The sequence below is a fragment of the Carassius auratus genome, unplaced genomic scaffold, assembly GCF_003368295.1.
Source record: "Carassius auratus strain Wakin unplaced genomic scaffold, ASM336829v1 scaf_tig00008769, whole genome shotgun sequence".
In the NCBI taxonomy this organism is placed as follows: domain Eukaryota; kingdom Metazoa; phylum Chordata; class Actinopteri; order Cypriniformes; family Cyprinidae; genus Carassius; species Carassius auratus.
This window is the reverse complement of record NW_020523975.1, coordinates 107,261-125,433: the sequence shown is the minus strand read 5'-3', so window position 1 is coordinate 125,433 and position 18,173 is coordinate 107,261. Positions and strand designations below refer to the sequence as shown.

The 18,173-nt window shown below is 35.7% G+C and overlaps 1 protein-coding gene across 1 annotated transcript; it reads right to left on the bottom strand.

The window, feature by feature from the left end:
- Nucleotides 1–6,414: 6,414 nt before the first annotated feature.
- LOC113072307 (CD48 antigen-like) lies at nt 6,415–17,180 on the bottom strand. The gene is made up of 4 exons (XM_026245319.1): nt 17,113–17,180; nt 16,390–16,716; nt 15,855–16,151; nt 6,415–6,545 (listed from the first exon to the last, which is right to left on the bottom strand). The coding sequence occupies exons 1-4, from the start codon at nt 17,159–17,161 to the stop codon at nt 6,415–6,417; spliced, it is 804 nt and encodes a 267-aa protein (XP_026101104.1). The 5' UTR covers nt 17,162–17,180.
- Between the last annotated feature and the right edge of the window lie 993 nt (nt 17,181–18,173).

Genomic DNA, 18,173 nt, shown 5'->3' with positions numbered 1-18,173 from the left:
TATTCACTGTCAGTTTCACTGTCACTTTCAAATTAACTCACCAATTGAGCATACACTCTAAACATAACAGTCAATCAGAAAACGAAAGTTTTGCTTTGATATTCAAAGAAATGATTCCAGCTTCTGTTTCACTTCACTAATATGACCTTCAATGGTTGACTAAACAGATGATAAAGTGGTCAAGTAGTTAATGTATTTAATGTTTATCTGCGATTATCCTACCTCACATTTTCTTTTCACTATGAAAAATGTAGAACAGTAAATCCCATCTTCTATGATTGTATTCACCGAAATCATCTTTTGCCATTTAGACAACAAACAGTTAAAGTTAAGAAAGACAAAAATATTGTTTGTCACTGTCTCCAGGTCTGGTTGCTGACACATCTGGATTTAACTTGCTGTCAGTGATGGAGGGACACAATGTGACTCTAGGCACAGGTGTTACCAAACAACAACGTGACAAGATGCTGTGGTATTTCAACAATACTCTGATAGCTCTGATCAATGGAGATCCCAGTACTAGTTGTCTGTATTATGGTGTTGGAGGGGTATTCAGAGACAGACTGGATGTGGACTATGAGACTGGATCTCTGATCATCACAGATATCAAATCTCAACACGCTGGACGTTATGAAGCAAATTTCATCCAAAGCAAGAGCACGGGAACCAGCCAAAGCTTGAATCGAAACAGCAAGTGTGACGGCACAAAAATCACCAGAAAAATGAGCAACATCGGCGAAGCCATAAAAACTTTAAGTGTTTCTGTCACTGGTGAGTATATATAATTCAGTCATTCAGGGATCCATTCACTGACATGCTGCATTTTACAAACAAATATGGTTAAACTCAGCAGTTCTTTGAATGTGGACATTTAGATGGTATAAAAATATCATAATTTGGTCCTCTAAGACCTTTTATCAGAAATAAAATTAGAATTGATCACTTTGACTAATGATGTTAATTATTCCACAATAACAGCCGATATTAGAAACAGGACACTGTAGGTGGTTTGTTCCCTGTTTGGAAAGGTTTTCCTGCAGCTACAAATAAATCGAAATGGCTTAAGAAAAATAAATGAATTAAAAATAATACTAAATAAAAATAACTGTGTTTTTTTTATTTTTATTATTTATTCATTATCATTCCCTTGTGTTTTCCAGCCTCTCTCTCTAGTACTGACAAACCCAACATAGTATCATACAATGGGGACAAGGAACACGAGCATGAAAGCAGTATGTTTTCTCCTCCCTTCCTTCTTTATTTATGTACAATAGATCACAGAACAAATACTAGTTCATTTATAAAGGCACATTGTTCTAAAGAGTGACCGCCTCCAACATATTCCTCCCATATTGATCTTTGACAGTCATATTCAGGTTTGTCAGCAATGATTTTATTGTTAGTATTATAACTGTTATTTTATGTATAATGTTATTTATTTTCAACTGACTGTAATCTTAAATATCTTATTTGAAATAAATCAATCAAAAGATTTAGCAATGTATTTAATAAGCAATAATCTCAGAAATTTTAACAGAGGAATTAGTCTTTCAGATCTCTATAGGATCTTTGAGAGGGTCCATAAAGAGAATATATCCAGTGAAAACTGTACAACAGACTGTCAGATTCACTCACACTAATGTCTCTTTTCTTAATTCAGGTCTGTCTTTAGGTCTTATAGCTGGAATATGTGTTGGTGTGTTGCTGCTAGCTACAGCTGCTGTTCATGGTGTGATTTACTATCATTGCAGGAGATCTAGCAAGGGCAAGTATCAGCTACATATAAGAATTTGACAGAAAAAACATCTTTATTAAGCAAAATTAGTGTTTAATTGTCTTTGCGGTTTTTTTTTTTAACAGAAAACATTGAAAAAAACAAGTCTGAGAAGCTGCTGAAAGTCCCATTGTGAGGTAAGACACTGCATTATTGTACATTGAACTTGAAATCAATTTATTTTAGCTATATTTAAATAATAAAAAAAAAATTTAGTTGACTAACTTTCAACATTTTATTTAAATGTAGCTAAAATGAAGGTATACGGATTAATAAATGCCTTCCGAAGTGAAGCGATGCATTTTTGTAAGAAAAATATCCATATTTACAACTTTTATAAACGTTAATCTCTGAAGTAGCATCCATCAGATGATGTAGGCCAGGGGTCGGCAATCTACAGCACGTGTGCCAACAGTGGCACGCAGATGGATGAACGCTGGCACGCGAGCGATAGCGAAAACTGCATACTGACGTACATTCTTAGGTAATAACTTCTCATAGTCACAAAGGAACTGATAGGAACTATAAAAACTATTAAAGTGTGAGAATTAAGTTGCGCTAGTCGCTGCACATACTTGGCGCTTCAGATCAAATCCTCAGCGGTCTAAATGTGCTCGTCAATCTCAAAATGACTGAGATGGCCAATCAAATCAAAGTAGGCGGGGTTTACTGTTCACAGAAGCAAAGTGCAAAGCGTCAGTTTAATGTTAAAGTTGGCACGTCATGCCGAAAAGGTTGCCGACCCCGGATGTAAGTATAGTGTAAACTCCTTTGAGAATATGCTAGTCTCTCGAGGAACAAGTTTTGTTTACAGCAAAGGAAATAGAGTCCTATTGGCTTATGCTTATGCTGAAATCTCAGACATTTGTCTTTACAAATCTTTAATTTTGTACTACTAATTTGTGACTGGTGTTTTGTTTTGCTTTCTCCTCTGTCACTCGCGTATTCGTCATTGTGTTTGCCCACATCCTACGTCATCCGGTGGACAACACTCTCGTGAACGTGCGCACGACAGGTAGCAAAGCTACAGATAATGGTTTATTAAGTTGTAAATATGGATATTGTTCTTACCAAAATGCTTTGTGGCGCATCAAAGGGCCTTTATTAACCCCTCTCGGAGCTGTGTGGACTTCTTTTATAATGGATTGGTTCAGTTCCTATGGACATTATATTCTGGGCTACCATCCACTCCCATTATAAAGCTTGGAAGAGCCAGGATGTTTCTAAATATAACTCTGATTGTATTCGTCTGAAAGAAAAATGTCATATATGAGGCTTGAGGATGAGTAAATCATGCAGTCATTTTCATTTTTGGGTGAACTATTCCTTTAATATAACGTAATTTATGTCACCATGTTGCCATTTCACATCATCAAAATAATGTCGACCCAACATATGTATAAAACAATGTGCTGTTTATTTTTTTTAATAATACAAGTCTTTCATGGGTTTTCTACTGCACCTTTCAGACACATCACGTCTATTATATTAAGCCATATAAGCCTTAATACTCGGGGTTCCCTTTAAATGGAAATCTTGTTAACTTGATGACAGATGTGATGATTTTTTAAAACAAATAAATAAACTTTAAACATTGTTTATTTATTTCTCTTTGTTTTCTGTGATTACTTGTTTTCTTACAGAACGACAAAGGTCGAGCGATTTGACAAGATTGTAACAAGAACTGGGCCCCCTCAGACTCAAATATAAGGAGAGCAAATTAGTGGGAAGAACAGTGAACCAAATCTTTTAAAATGTTCATTAAAAGTACAAATTACTATTTACTAATTACTATTAAATTTGAATGTTCCTGGAGTGGCTGTTTGAGTGTTTCTGCAACCACGAGGTGGAGGCAGTCTCTGTAATACCTACCGAAATGGAAATGTTTTTTTCGTTGGACATAACTAGACTGTGTAAGTGTTGTTAAAATGCTATCGAAATTATTTTTATTAGCTTTTATTTGCATCTCTGTACTATGTATTATCCAACTATGAAACTTACATAGCACAAAGTTGCTTTTTGAAGCTACAGTTCATTTCTCCACAGAGAAACATATTAAGCTATTCTGTATAAGAGAACCACTAATTTTACATAGATATATTCCACATGAAGTACTACACTACCCATATAATAGTATATAATACTGTCTGTGAAAACTGTTTAAATGCTGTAAACAAAAATTCACGTGTAGACCAAATAAGAGCTGTAAAAATCTCCCTCCTGATTATATGGGGATATAACCACCCCAAAATCGTGGCATTAATCACTTACCCCATATCTGAGTTTGATACTTGCACTTCTGCCTCTTATTTTTTTTTTTTTCCTATGTGTGTACTTTAGTGTTATAATTAAACAAATCATATGCAAAAAATAAAATAAAATTGTATAGCTTACTATTTGATACAAATCTTGTATTGTTTAACCAGTTTTAAAGTTTTACTACAATTTGTTCCTGAAATCCACACTTTTGAAATCAAGATAAATCAAAGGTAATCAAACCAAGCACAACCTAATAAAACAAGTTTCATGGATAAAGGGCTTTGTAAAAAAAGATCATGTTTGTGGATATTCTACTAATATTAAAAACACATGGGCCATTCTTGAAAGGCTTATTCTGCAATGGGTATAAAAAATCTGGTCCCATTGATTTGGAAACATGTTTCTTCTCCCAACATTTAGACTGATTTATTTAAATTTGTTCATGGTGTTTAAATCTCTGTTTGCCATTTGTTGTTCATATAGGAATTTACTTTAATAATGTATCTAATAATTTACTTACAACATAAATCCTATAACATGTGCTTGCTTATGTGGATCAGTAGGCCTGTCCCTAAACACATATACAAGTAAACCCTTTTTTTTTTTTAAAAACATGTATTTTATATTTATACAGGTGTGTAGTAAATGTCATTTATGTAATTCCTTCACCTCATCTGTCAATAAAACTCTTAACACAGAATCAGTTGAAGTCTTTATTCAGCAAAAGCAATCTACTTGTATCTTTGGAATGAAAATATACAAATTACTGTATGTTTTGATATAGCCATTTGTTATTAAACTACAAAACATTGTAATTGTTATAAGTTTTTAGAAAATAAGCAAAACATTGTTAAAGTACGACAAGGTTGTGGATTTCAAAACTTGACCTATACACATTTGAGTCAAAATTATTTTCAAGTGCACCACAATGCAGTTTATGATTAAAGACGTTTTTTTAATTTATTTTAATTATATAGTGCATTTTATCTACTAAATTTCTAAATTTTGGGGCAAATAAATAAATTAAAATACAGAGATTAAGCATGTTTATATTCCAGTTCATATGTGCATTAAAAAAACATCCAGCTTTCACTTTTGTTATTAAAAACATTTTTTTGAATGACTGAGTAAACAATTAGGAATGACACAGAATAATCATCATAAACTTTAGAGTTCAGGAGATTGTGTTGAACAGGACCACATCCCTAAATGAATTGAAGCAACTGCCATGAGATTGGTTGATTAGATAATTACATTAATGAGAAATTGAACAGGTGTTCCTAATAATCCTTTAGGTAAGTGTAGATCTGCGATCTATTTACACTATGTGCGTGAATAGGTGGGCGGGGCTAAACAGGCAGTGATGGCGTAGTAGCAGGCGTTGATCATCTTCTGTGGAGGCGGTGTTTAAGCACACTATTACATCATAGAGTCCTACATTCCACAAACGTTGTTTTAGCAGACTGGCTTCAATATAAGCTGTTTTTAGACTAACAAGAGTGTATTGAGTTCTAAAACTTGCTTTTATGATACAGTGAGCCCATATATGTCAAAAGATCAAGGGAATTTCAATTTCTAATTTCATGACCCTTTTAAGGCTCCACCTGGCTCTTTCTTCTCTTTGGCTCCACCCCTTTTTGGCTTCATTGTTCTCTTCCTTCCCTCCAGATGCACCTCAGTCCTCACTTCTGGTGTTATCCTGTCAGACCCTTTTCTTCGCCTCTATCCCTGAATCCGGCAGCATTGCCTCGGACTACTGTGCATAAGATACCATGCTGAACCATTGCCAAAGCCCTCTCCCTCTACCTTTGAACAGTCTGATATGACACAGTGTTTAGTTGATTTTCCCATGTTTCCATTCAGTTTTCTATAGTCACTATAGTCTAGAATGAAGTACATGACATTTGCTCAGATTTTGCCCCAGTCTGCAGTCTGGAGAAGCTGACACTAGATGCTGAAGGCAGAGCCAGTCTATAGATTTGATTTGACCTATTTCATAGAAAAGTGAGTCATGTATGATGGTCACAGACTCCAATTTTTTTTTATTCTTAGACTATGAATCCATTCAGATGGAGGAGACCAGATGTCTGATATTTTGAGTGGATTTTAGAAAGCATATTGTTTTGTGAACCACATTAATGTCTGATAGTGTATGATTGCTTGATTCTCAGTTTTTTTACTTATCGGGAAAAACAGTGTAATTGACACTCAATACAGTTTAAACTGAAATGTTAAATAATATTCACCTGATGGCCACAAATGTACTGCAAACCTTTGATACAGTTCAGAAGAAAACACTGGTCATTTTTATTTTAGCAGATGAAACCTATTTAAACTAAGAAATGTCACAATATTAATGGATTTCTGTTCTGTTTTCACCTTTAATAGTTTTTGTAAGATCTGATGTCATTGACCAAAACAACAACAGCAGCCACAGCAGCCACGCCCATCAAAGCAGTGACGACCAGTCGGATCACAGCTTCAACTGTATCACAACACTGGACACAGACTTCTGGGGGTGTAAAAAAGTCTGTAATAAAAAAAGAAGTAATAATAGTGCTGTCATTTTTAACAAGATGGTTTATTCTCTGTCACAATCTCAAAATTGTGTTAAAAAACATTAATATCATGGCTGGTTTACCTGCACGTGCCTGACAGAATTTAGTGAAGTTGAGCTGTTCATATTCTGATGAAGATGAAGATGATGATGAAGACCGAGAGTTTCTGCTGATGGCACGGACAGGCAGACGAGCTGAACATGACATAAATATTCACAACATAGGTCAATAAGACACTGGTTTAAAAGTTTGCCACTGAAGGCAATTTCAGTAAACACAGGATTGGAAACTTTTTGAAACAGTTATGAAATAATTAAGCCTCTTTTACTAAAATCACTTGACTGCTGGTGTGATGTGTACTCTACGAAAAATAAGTTTATTCAAGTGTGCTATTAGTATACTTCTTTTAAACTAAAATTAGAAAAGTATGCTTTTAGTTTACTTTTTATGTACTTATCAGAAATTAGCTTTATGTGCTCTTCAGATATATACTTAATATTACATTTAAGTATACTTGAATTATTCTTACAAAAAGTCTAAATATATTTGAGCTATAATCCTAGAATCCATGTTTTCATTATTATACAGTAGAGGGCGCTAGTACACTTCTTCTGCACAGAATTTCCAAAATAACACAAGTGATGAAGAAAAAAGAAACACCAGATACTAACCTGTTTTTATACTGTCTATGATACGAACACATGTACTCTAACACGATCATCTGACATGAATAAGAAGCCGGAAAAGTTAAATGTACATATATGGAACAGCTGGAGGACCGATTTGACTATTGGGTCAACTGACAACGTGATTGTGTATAAAAAGAGCCTCTCAGAGAGGCAGTGTCTCTCAGAAGTCAAGATGGGCAGAGGATCACCAATTCCCCCAATTCCCCCAATGCTGCAGCGAAAAACAGTGGAGCAATATCAGAAAGGAGTTATTCAGATAAAAATTGGAAAAGAGCATAATATCATCCAAACATTCAGAGAATCTGGAACAATCTATTTAAAACAATTTAAAATCAACTTATTTTTTTCCCTTAAAATGATATATTTTCTCAGTTTAAACATTTGATATATCATCTATGTTGTATTCTTAATAAAATACTGAAATTTGAAACTTCCACATCACTGCATTCTGTTTTTATTCCCAATTTGTACAGTGTCCCGACATTTTTGTAATCGAGTTTGTACTTAGAACTGTCAAGATCATTAGTTGGAGTGCCCATGATCTTCAGTAGAGGGCACTCCACTCAGGACTCATGACTCATTCAGAACTCCATTTCCCATACTGCCTCATTCCTGGTACTGATTGCACACAAACACCTGCATCTGCACTCACACCTGCACCTCATTTCAGGTAATACACACACACATATACACTGGAAAAAGTAATAAGTAAATTTACTTAATTTTTATTTGGCAAGTTTTTGCACAATCATTTTTCAAGTAAATTTAACACATTTGGAAATTAAGTAAATCTACTTAACTAAGTTAAGTAAAAAAAAAAAAAAAAAAAAAAAAAACATAAGTATATTTTGAGTAAATTTTTATTAAATAATATTAAATTAATGTATTTAGCAGACACTTTTATCCAAAGCAACTTACAGTGCATTCAGGCTAACAATTTTCACCTATCATGTGTTCCCGGGGAATCGAACCCCAAACTTGCACTTGCTAATGCAATGTTCTACCACTGAGCTACAGGAACACTTCAAGATCTTGTGAAAAAATAAGTGAAAATTTCACTTGCTTACTTTTTATTTTGGAAAAGTTTTTACACTAACAAGAAACCCGAAACAGATATTCTAGAAATTTCTAAATGTAAAATATTTTTTTTCAAAACAGTTTTATAAAATGAGGGTAAATAAGTCACTCACTTCTGTCCCTTTAAACCAGTTTACAGCAAAGACAGCACGAAGGAATGGATGCACATGATAAATATTCTGCAATTAAGAAAACAGACAAAAGAAATAGCACTGTAAAACCCGAGAAGTTAACTTTACTCAAACCGTTTGAGTAAATAGATTGCCTTGATTTAAACCATGTAAGTTTTAAAACTTTGCATTTAAGTAATTAAGTGATTAACTAAGTGCTGATTGAGCATTGGTGATGAACAGCTGCTGTTAACAAACAGAATCACTGAAGAAAAGAGAAACACATCACGGCCACGGAGGCCGGTATTAACCTGTTTATGTTCTCTGTTTCAGTTCCACCTGACCAGACTTGCTCTCCTGTGCCATGGACTCCACTGTGGTGGTTCTCTGCTCTGCCCTGGTGGGCTTCTGTCCCATCTGCTCGGCTGTGGTGGTCCTCTGCTCCGCCCTGGTGGGCTTCTGTCTCATTTGCTCAACTATGGTGGTCTTCTGCTCCACCCTGGCGGGCTTCTGTCCCGTCTTCTCGGCTGTGGTGGTCCTCTGCTCCACCCTGGTGGGCTTCTGTCCCATCTTCTCGGCTGTGGTGGTCCTCTGCTCCGCCCTGGTGTGCTTCTGTCCCATCTGCTTGGCTGTGGTGGTCCTCTGCTCCGCTCTGGTGGGCTTCTGTCTCGTCACTCCCACGCTACCTGCTCTGCCCTGGCGGGCCCTTGTTCCCAAGTTAAGCCCACGGCGGGTCCCTGTTCCTGAGTTAAACCTTGATCCCGAGTTAAACCCATGGTGGGCCCCTGTTTCCCATGTTATGCCCAGGAAGGGCCCCTGTTTCCCATGTCAGGTGCAGCAAGGGCTCCTGATCACCATGTTAGGCCCAGGAAGAGCTCCAGTTCCGCCTGCTCTGCCCCGGTCCCCGGCCACCGCACTTCCACACGGACCTGGCCTTCCGTCCCTCCCCCTGTTTCACCTCTGCTCCACCACCCTCCTAGATTATCTTGAGCTTCTGGAAGCCGCTCCTTTGGGGGTGGGGGCTGTGTCACGATCATTAGTTGTAGTGCCCATAATCTTCAGTTGAGGGCACTCCACTCAGGACTCATTCAGAACTCCATTTCCCATCCTGCCCCATTCCTGGAACTAATTGCACACAGACACCTGTACCTGCATAGGGAAGTCGTGGCCTAATGGTTAGAGAGTCAGACTCCCAATCGAAAGTTTGTGGGTTCGTGTCTCGGGCCGGCAGGAATTGTGGGTGGGGGGAGTGCATGTACAGTTCTCTCTCCACCTTCAATACCACGACTTACGTGCCCTTGAGCAAGGCACCGAACCCCCAACTGCTCCCCGGGTGCTGCAGCATAAATGGCTGCCCACTGCTCCGGGTGTGTGCTCACAGTGTGTGTGTGTGTTCACTGCTCTGTGTGTGTGCGCACTTCAGATGGGTTAAATGCAGAGCACAAATTCTGAGTATGGGTCACCATACTTGGCTGAATGTCATGTCACTTTCACTTTCACTCACACCTGCACCTCATTTCAGCTACTACACACACATATAAGCAGCACACTCACTCCACCAGATTGGAAAGTCTTGTTTAGCCCTGCCTACATTTCTGAGCGTTTGTTATTCCCATGTTTGACCTTTGGACTGTGCATTCCGTCTCTGATTCTCTACTGCCTGTCCCGATCTCTGCTTGTTTCTGGTTATCCCTGACACACCTGATGCCATTCCTGATCTCTGCCTGTCTGACCAGTCTGTTTAATAAATGCTGCAATTGGATCCGAACGTCTCTGACTCTCTCTTCGTAACAAGAACACTGATATTTGTATACTACATAAAGTATACTTAAAAATATACTTGAAGTTAACATAAGTATACTTAGTCAAATAAACTTGAAAAATACTACTTTTTGGTAATGGTACTCAGAAACACTGAGTAGTGCTTTTGTATCCACCTTTTTCTTCAAGGTGGAGGTAAGCCTCTCTGCGAGACTTCCGGGTTCATTATCAGCTATAGGGAAATAATGAGAAGAATAACAACCTGCAGTAAACACTAAAACTGTTTGCACTACAAACCTGTGTTAATTAAGATAATACATTAAAATAATATGGTAAGACACACCATTGTCAATATCAAACAGAAAATTAACTGTTTTGTATAGCTAAAAATAGCTGTACATAATAAATAATTATTAAAATAATGACGTCATTATAAAGAATAAAAATTAACTTTTTTTACAACTATATATATTCTACTTTTTATCTCATAAATGGGCTTAGAACCATAGAACCGTGTGTTTCTTCAAGATAGAATATAATCACAATGTTAAGAGGCATGGCAGGTTAAATCTTAGCCTGTAATATGTAACTCACCATACACAGCAAGACTGAATCTCTTGCTCACTCTGTTGCTCTGTAGTTTATAGAGTCCACAGTGTTGTTTTGTGATGTTTGTGATGGTCAGAGATCCGGTTTGATGATCCACTGTCAGTCTGTCTCTGAATCTCCCATCAAGAACATGATCATATATAGTAAAGCGGTGTGTAGTTACATTGATTTCAGCTATTAAAGTGTTTTTAGTTCCAAACCTCCACAGAATCAGATCATCATCCATTATTTCAGTAAAACCAGTTTCTAGAGTGACTGAATCTCCCTCCGTCACTGACACTGATGTCACTTCATCTGTTTCACCAAACATACCTAACAAAACAGAATCACAAAATAAGTGTTCACACTTGTAGTTCGGTTTTGCTTGTTTGTTTGTTTTTTTAGTCCTGCTTCACTAAGAGTTCATGTTGGCATTATAACACCAAATCTAAATACAAAAATAAATAAAAATGTGATGTATGATGTACATAAGCCTAATCTATATTTTTGTTATGGAACTTTCAAAACATTGCTATGTGCTGTGTGCTAGGCTAAATGCACTCATAGTATTCGGATGTATGTGACTATATGGTATCTTTCTCAGATGGGATCTCACAAAAAAGCTTAAAAAATGAGGAGTCAAAACAGCGGCAGGAATTCTTCCGTTGCACACGGATGAAGAACAAAGGCCACACTATTTTTGGTAGATTTGGGAATTTTGGTCTAGTTTTTAATAGTTCACCAAGTAAGTACAGTAATCAATGTAAACAAGCAGTGCAAAACAATATTGTTATAACAAAATCAGGACTTTACAAAAACAATATTTTAAAATAAACAAGTAAGAGCAAGAAGCGGTGTCTTAAAATGAAGATGATTATAACTTACCAACCAGATGCCACAAGCAGAACAAAACAAACATTTGAAACATTTTCAGATTACAGCACTTTAAATATGTGAACACTTCTGTGATGGACAGCTTGTGGACAACAGGAGAGTGTTAAAATGCGATATAGTGTTGCTCGTGATACTTCAACCAATAATATTTGACCAACACCCATCCATTGCACATGTACATGCTCTTCTTGCATGCATTGGTTGTAATTCTTAGAAATAATTATCTCACTCTCATAGAAGCAGACCTGATGTTGTATAACACTATCACTATATATATTTTTTTTTTCTTTTCTTTTTTTTTTCTTTGAAGAATGCAGAAGCTGTTTGTCCAGCAAACAGATCAAACCACAACTCTGTAAAGATGCCAGTAAGAGTTTCACTTTGACTCACAAGCTGAGCTGCACAAGCATCACATGCATTCAAGTGAATATTATTCCTGTTTTCTCCTGTGCTTTGTTATATTATACATTTTTGAAAAATTAGTGATTCTGTTTTCCCATAGAAAACCACAGCTCATGGTTTTGTTTTACTAGCACATAGAATGGACATTATACCATGAATGCAATAGCTGTGGTGAAGTGAAACTTCTGTGGTCTGCCTTATTTTCAAGAAATGTTAAACCTGAAGAGTAGAAAACCTGTGTATTATTGGATGCCAGAAGCATGTGTCAGTTGTTTGTTGGTAAAGAGTCTTTTATTTCCTCTCCTGTTGATGCAAACCTCACACTCTGACTTCCTTTTCATGAAAACAGCGTTACAGACTCTATTTCACACAGCTAAGCATTATGAATAATGTTATGTATTTATTTCACGACACTAATACTTCCTGTTCTGACATGTGTATATATGCACATATAGAGACACTGTCTCAAAACAAAGACTATTATTGTCTGTCACTTTATGGCGAGTCTTAATAAGTGCTCTATATTGTGATGACAGCTAGTGTGCTCACTGATGGAGAGGATCCACACACGCTGCATAAATTACACACTTTTTATATTTTCATTATAATATTGTATAATGTTGCAGTCCTCAATGACAACCCTTTATGTTCCACTTCTGGTCAGCTTGTGTTTGTGGCCACTAAGTAAGTTACAAATGTTTTATTCTGTTTTAGTTCATGCTTTGTTTTTATTCTGTAGTATTGTGCTGGATTTTCATTTGTTATTTCCAGATAAAAGATTTGAGCAGTTATGTTAATGTGAGATCTAATTTGGACTTGAGTATCTTGTCATAGATCTCATTATGGACAGATTGAGTCAGCCACACATAAGCTATACTATGTTCTCACTTTTGGTTTGAAATAAACTACTGATACCAACATAAATGTAGCTTTAATCCAAAAAACAGTGTAATTACCATTTACAAAAAATGGATGTAAAAAATGACATATTAAACTATTTTTATTTGTTTGGCCACCAGATGGCCCCTAGTTTCCAATCAAGTTTAGAGGAAAGAATTTGCCAGCGAAGCTTTCTTTCACCATCACTAAACAGTGAAACCACACATATTTCCATCTTTACCCTTAAAACTCCAATAAATGTCAGAATGTTTATATTTTGGCACTAGATGGCGCTCAGACAAAATTACATTCAAAGTAAAAAAAAAAAAGAAAAGAGTCTGTCTTTGCAAAATGTGTTGCTGTTGGATTTTGCTTTTGCCAGCACTTTATACAACTGAAAAATATACATTGTTTTTTTTTTTTTTTTTAGCAGTGTTGTTAGCAGTTAATTATCCCCCAAAGTGAAAATCAATCAATAACAACATCATACATCTGCATGATATAACAATCACGGCAGTGAACAATATATTGCATTTACTTCTAAAATGATGGCGAAAACAGGTTATGAACTGTTTTGTGGTTGATATGAAGAACATCAGTAGTTTTGAGAAATACCTGCCTGACTTTAACTATAAGCTCTTTATATTGGAGAATAGCACATGCAGTGTACTCGTGTAGGTCAGTATATATCAAAACTCTGCTTCATCGATGCAAACATTTAGATTATCTCCTGGCTAAAATCTGCAAAATATTACTGAGACATTAAGATATTATAAACTTTAACATCATAGTTTTCTGTAAAGCTGCTTTGAAACAATTGCTATTGAAAAAAGCGCAATAGTAATAAAGCTGACTTCACTCGAATTGACTGATATGTCTTCACATACTGTTTTATCTGAGATAGTTGTGTATCTGTTAGGTTCAGGATTTCATGGTAAAGTGGTTAGTTCATGCTAAAGTCAGACTGTGAGTTTCATAAGAAATGGAAATGGAAAAAGGCATTTAACCACACGCTAATGACGCCTTAGCAGTGTCTGTGTTAAATGTCAACCGCAAACATTCAAGCAATGTTCAAGAACAACTGTTTGTCCACCAGAAGATCAGCACAGATGTCATAAATCAGATGCAAAATTTTTTTTTTTTTTTTTGAGGATTTAAAAAAAAAAAAAACATTCTTTAAGAGGCTATAAGAGTCAAGCATGAAAATGTTCCAGTGTGCCACAAGATTAAAGTCATTTGTTCAAATTCCCTGTATTACAGCTTTAAACAGCTCAGATGAAACGACAGACTCTGAGGTAGTCACAGGAGCTTCCTGTGAAAGTCACAAAGCGGGTCTGATACATGTCTGATCATTTCCTCTTGTTGATAGGTGCATATTCCACATCATCATCCTCTTTAACATCCTGTAAAAAACACAAGATAGCAATTTCAATTAAAAAATTAAGACTTAGTTCTGTGACATCATGTTGTTTTCTAAAAGCATTGTAAAAGAGTCACAAAAGCATGAACAGTATGTGAACAGGACTGTGATGTCATGAGCTGACATAGGAAATACTTCATGAGTGAGCACTGGGAATATTAACTATGTAGATCTGCTTTAGTTAGACTGAGGAAATGGTGTTGTATGTGTTGTTAAATATGAGTCACGGTTTCACACACACTGAATACTGATCTTGTGACTTTTATACATATTTAACACGCTGCTGTTTGGTGTTTTTGTCACACGCACAATCACACACACTGCTGAAATGATACACAGATGCACAACATAAATTAATAATAAACAATCTCACCGGTGTCCGTGCTTGTCTTTTGTAGAACGTAGGCTCAATGTAAGTGACCTCGTCTTCATTAATCTCAGCTGTTTCAATGACAACAATAACAGATTAAAACAACTCAGCATTTCTGTGTTTTCAGTGTGTCGTATTGAAGCATCTGTGAGACAATGTAAATATACCGAAAACTGCTAAACCCAACATCTACAGACATTATTTTGTGTTCTTTCCTCTGACCTTTGCATGCTGAAAAAGGTTTACTTAATTTGGTCTCAGTGATGTGAATTTATCCATCTCACTTTTAAAGTCAAAAAAGTATTATTTGTGGATAACTGTAAGACTGTTCACTCAAAACCTACGCTCACATTGATCAATCATGTGCCTGTGATCAATCGTTTCCAAAAAAGAAACACAAAACCCATGCCAAGAAAACAACTTGATTAAAAAGACTGAATCCAATATTTGGTAAAATGTATAAAACGTACAAAAATTGTCAGATTTCTTGAGAAGTTGTTATAATCTGCACAAGCAAATTTGGTAAGTTTTAGTCCAATGCAATAACATTTAGGAAAAAGAGGTCTCTCTGGATCAAAATTACTACAACGCAACATGAACATTAGAAGGAACTATGCTGATAATGTAAACACTCATTACTTTTACAAATGTAATAGCCATTAAGAGATTTACTGTAACACTTGCCTTCTTGATCAGTTTTTCTACATTTCCTGCAAATACAAAATATCAGGATTGCAGTCAAAATCAGCAGAGATCCGGCAGCAGCGGCAGAGATCGGCACTATTTTAGACACTGACAAAACAGAGAGACAGTCATTAGTGTGACCGACTGATGCTTTAAAATGAACATTTATGAATTTCAAAGTTTTCGTTTATTTTGCTGTCTACAGTGGGTTACAAGAAAAATTACAAGGACATTTTTTGTCATTTCAAGCTGAAAAGCTGTACTATAAGAAGAATCATGGTTCAGCAATTGGTCATTTCCAAGCAGTAAAATGGTGAACTTTGTTTTTTTTACTACCAATCTTTGGAATCAATAATTAAAATCAACACCATGAATAATCACAAATGTACCTGAACATGTGTGACAGAGTTGTGTGATGTTGAGATGTGTGGTCTGGTTTGTGATGGGATTGTTGATCACACAGCTGTAGCTGTTTTTTTCCTGATATTCCACCTCCAGAGGTAGAGAGAGACTGATGCTGAGATCAGACACACTGATGCTGGACAATAAACTGTTTCCTTTGTACCAGGAGAGAGTCACATGACCCACATTCACCACTGAACACAACAATGAACAATTCTGCTGTGATGAAGATGATGATGATGATGATGAACAATTTCTGGTGATGTTAGGGGTAGGTAAAGAAGCTGAGAAATAGTAGAAAAAATCTGAGTAAATAATACTGTTTCAGCTGTTGCGTTAGAGATTGTGATGTCATTCATTGATTGTTTGTGATTTCAGTTTTTTTTATAACACTGTCTGAGATCCCAACCTTGGAATAATTAATCAAAAGGTGTATCTCATATGCTATCATTTCTAAGACTGAAAATCTTTAAGATGAATATATTTAAAGCTACAAATTAAAGAAAGAGGTATTTAGCTCACCATAGACAGTGAGAGTGAAGTTCTTGCTCACACTGCTGGTCTGAAGTTGATAGAGTCCAGTGTGTTCAGTTCTGGTGTTTGTGATGGTCAGAGATCCAGTTTGATGATCCAGCTTCAGTCTGTCTCTGAATCTCTCATCAAGAACATCATCATATACAGTGATTCTGTCGTCCATTACACTGATTTCAGCTATTAAAGTGTTTTCAGATCCAAACCTCCACCGAATCACATGTTCATCCATCATTTCAGAAAAACCAGAGTCTAGAGTGACTGAATCTCCCTCCAGCACTGACACTGACTTCACTTTAACTGTATCACCAAACACACCTGAAGAACAGAAAGTTTGTCAGATCAGAGATTCTGGTGGTTCTAAAACATTTATTTATTGGTGATGCCTCACACAAGTTATATTTTATAAGTAACATATAAAACAAAATAACTGTGAATATTTTTCATTCTTTACACTGTAAAACTACATTTGTTTAAAATATTTAATCGGCCATTTAAATTTACTTTTTTTTTCTTTATGAGCTCATGTGAACAGGTGGACTGCATTTCCTTAAATTGATCTCCTATGATGTAAGACCTAAATCAAATATATCTTACAGCAATATCTTAGTTTGGTTTTATCATATTATTTTTCTACGCAAATCCATCTTATATGCCATGTGAAACAAACAAAGCATTAATATAAAAGCACAAACACACACATTTGTAACTCACCATTTACTTGCCACAACCCCAAGCAGAACAAAAGGACAATATGAACCATTTTCTTTGCACATGCTAACATTCTAATGAAAATATCTGAAAGCTGACTATAGAAGTGAGATATAAGAGCGTGTGGATCCTCCCCCAACAGGATTCGACCACCCTTCACTGACCACACACACTGGGGTTTCACTTAAATTACAGTTACAATGTATAACATTTATTAAGACTCACTGTATAGTGGCAGAAAGCATTTTGTAATGCAGTCATATGTCAAAAGCTTATGGTAGTTTATTAAGTAAGTCTTTCAAATATATATATATATATATATATATATATATATATATATATATATATATATATATATATATATATATATATATATATATATATATATATATATATATATATTCCCTTCAGGGGTTCATTCATATGAAAACTTGAATTAGTGAGAATGAGAAAAGTGTGAAAAAATATAGCCTCTATTGACAAGGAAAGTCCACTGAATTTTTTTTTTTTTTTTTTTTTTTTTTTCTGGCAATGTATTTATGCACACACCAGAACAGGGAGAAGTCATGCTATGAAATTAATTTATAACTTTAATATTTGTCATGCTTAGCTAGTTAATGTCTATGAGAGATGAATTGCGAGTATAAGAAAAAAAAAGTGTATTGTGATTCGTATTGGACTCTTTCTCAAACATGAATACTGCTTTTTTGTAAAAAGAAAGTCGGACTGTGTGGTTCCTATGAAAAAAGAAATTATGCCGTCCAATAATACGCACAGGCTTTCCATCCACAAGGTCGAACCACATTTCTTTGTAAATAAATAAAACCGGATTGTTTCGCTTTGACCACACAGGCGGGTGAACTGCGTTCTTTCTCTTCGCAAGAAAAAAATAGCGCTGTTTATTTAGGATGTGGTTTTAAAAAAACTGTCCGTGTTCAAAGGCAACCAGTGGGGCGGGGGATTAATTAATTGTAAATAATTATTTGTGTTTTTATAATGCACTATTTTTATTTATTTTTATTTTTTTGGGGGGGGTGTGAGATTCCAGTGACAGCGAGTCAAAA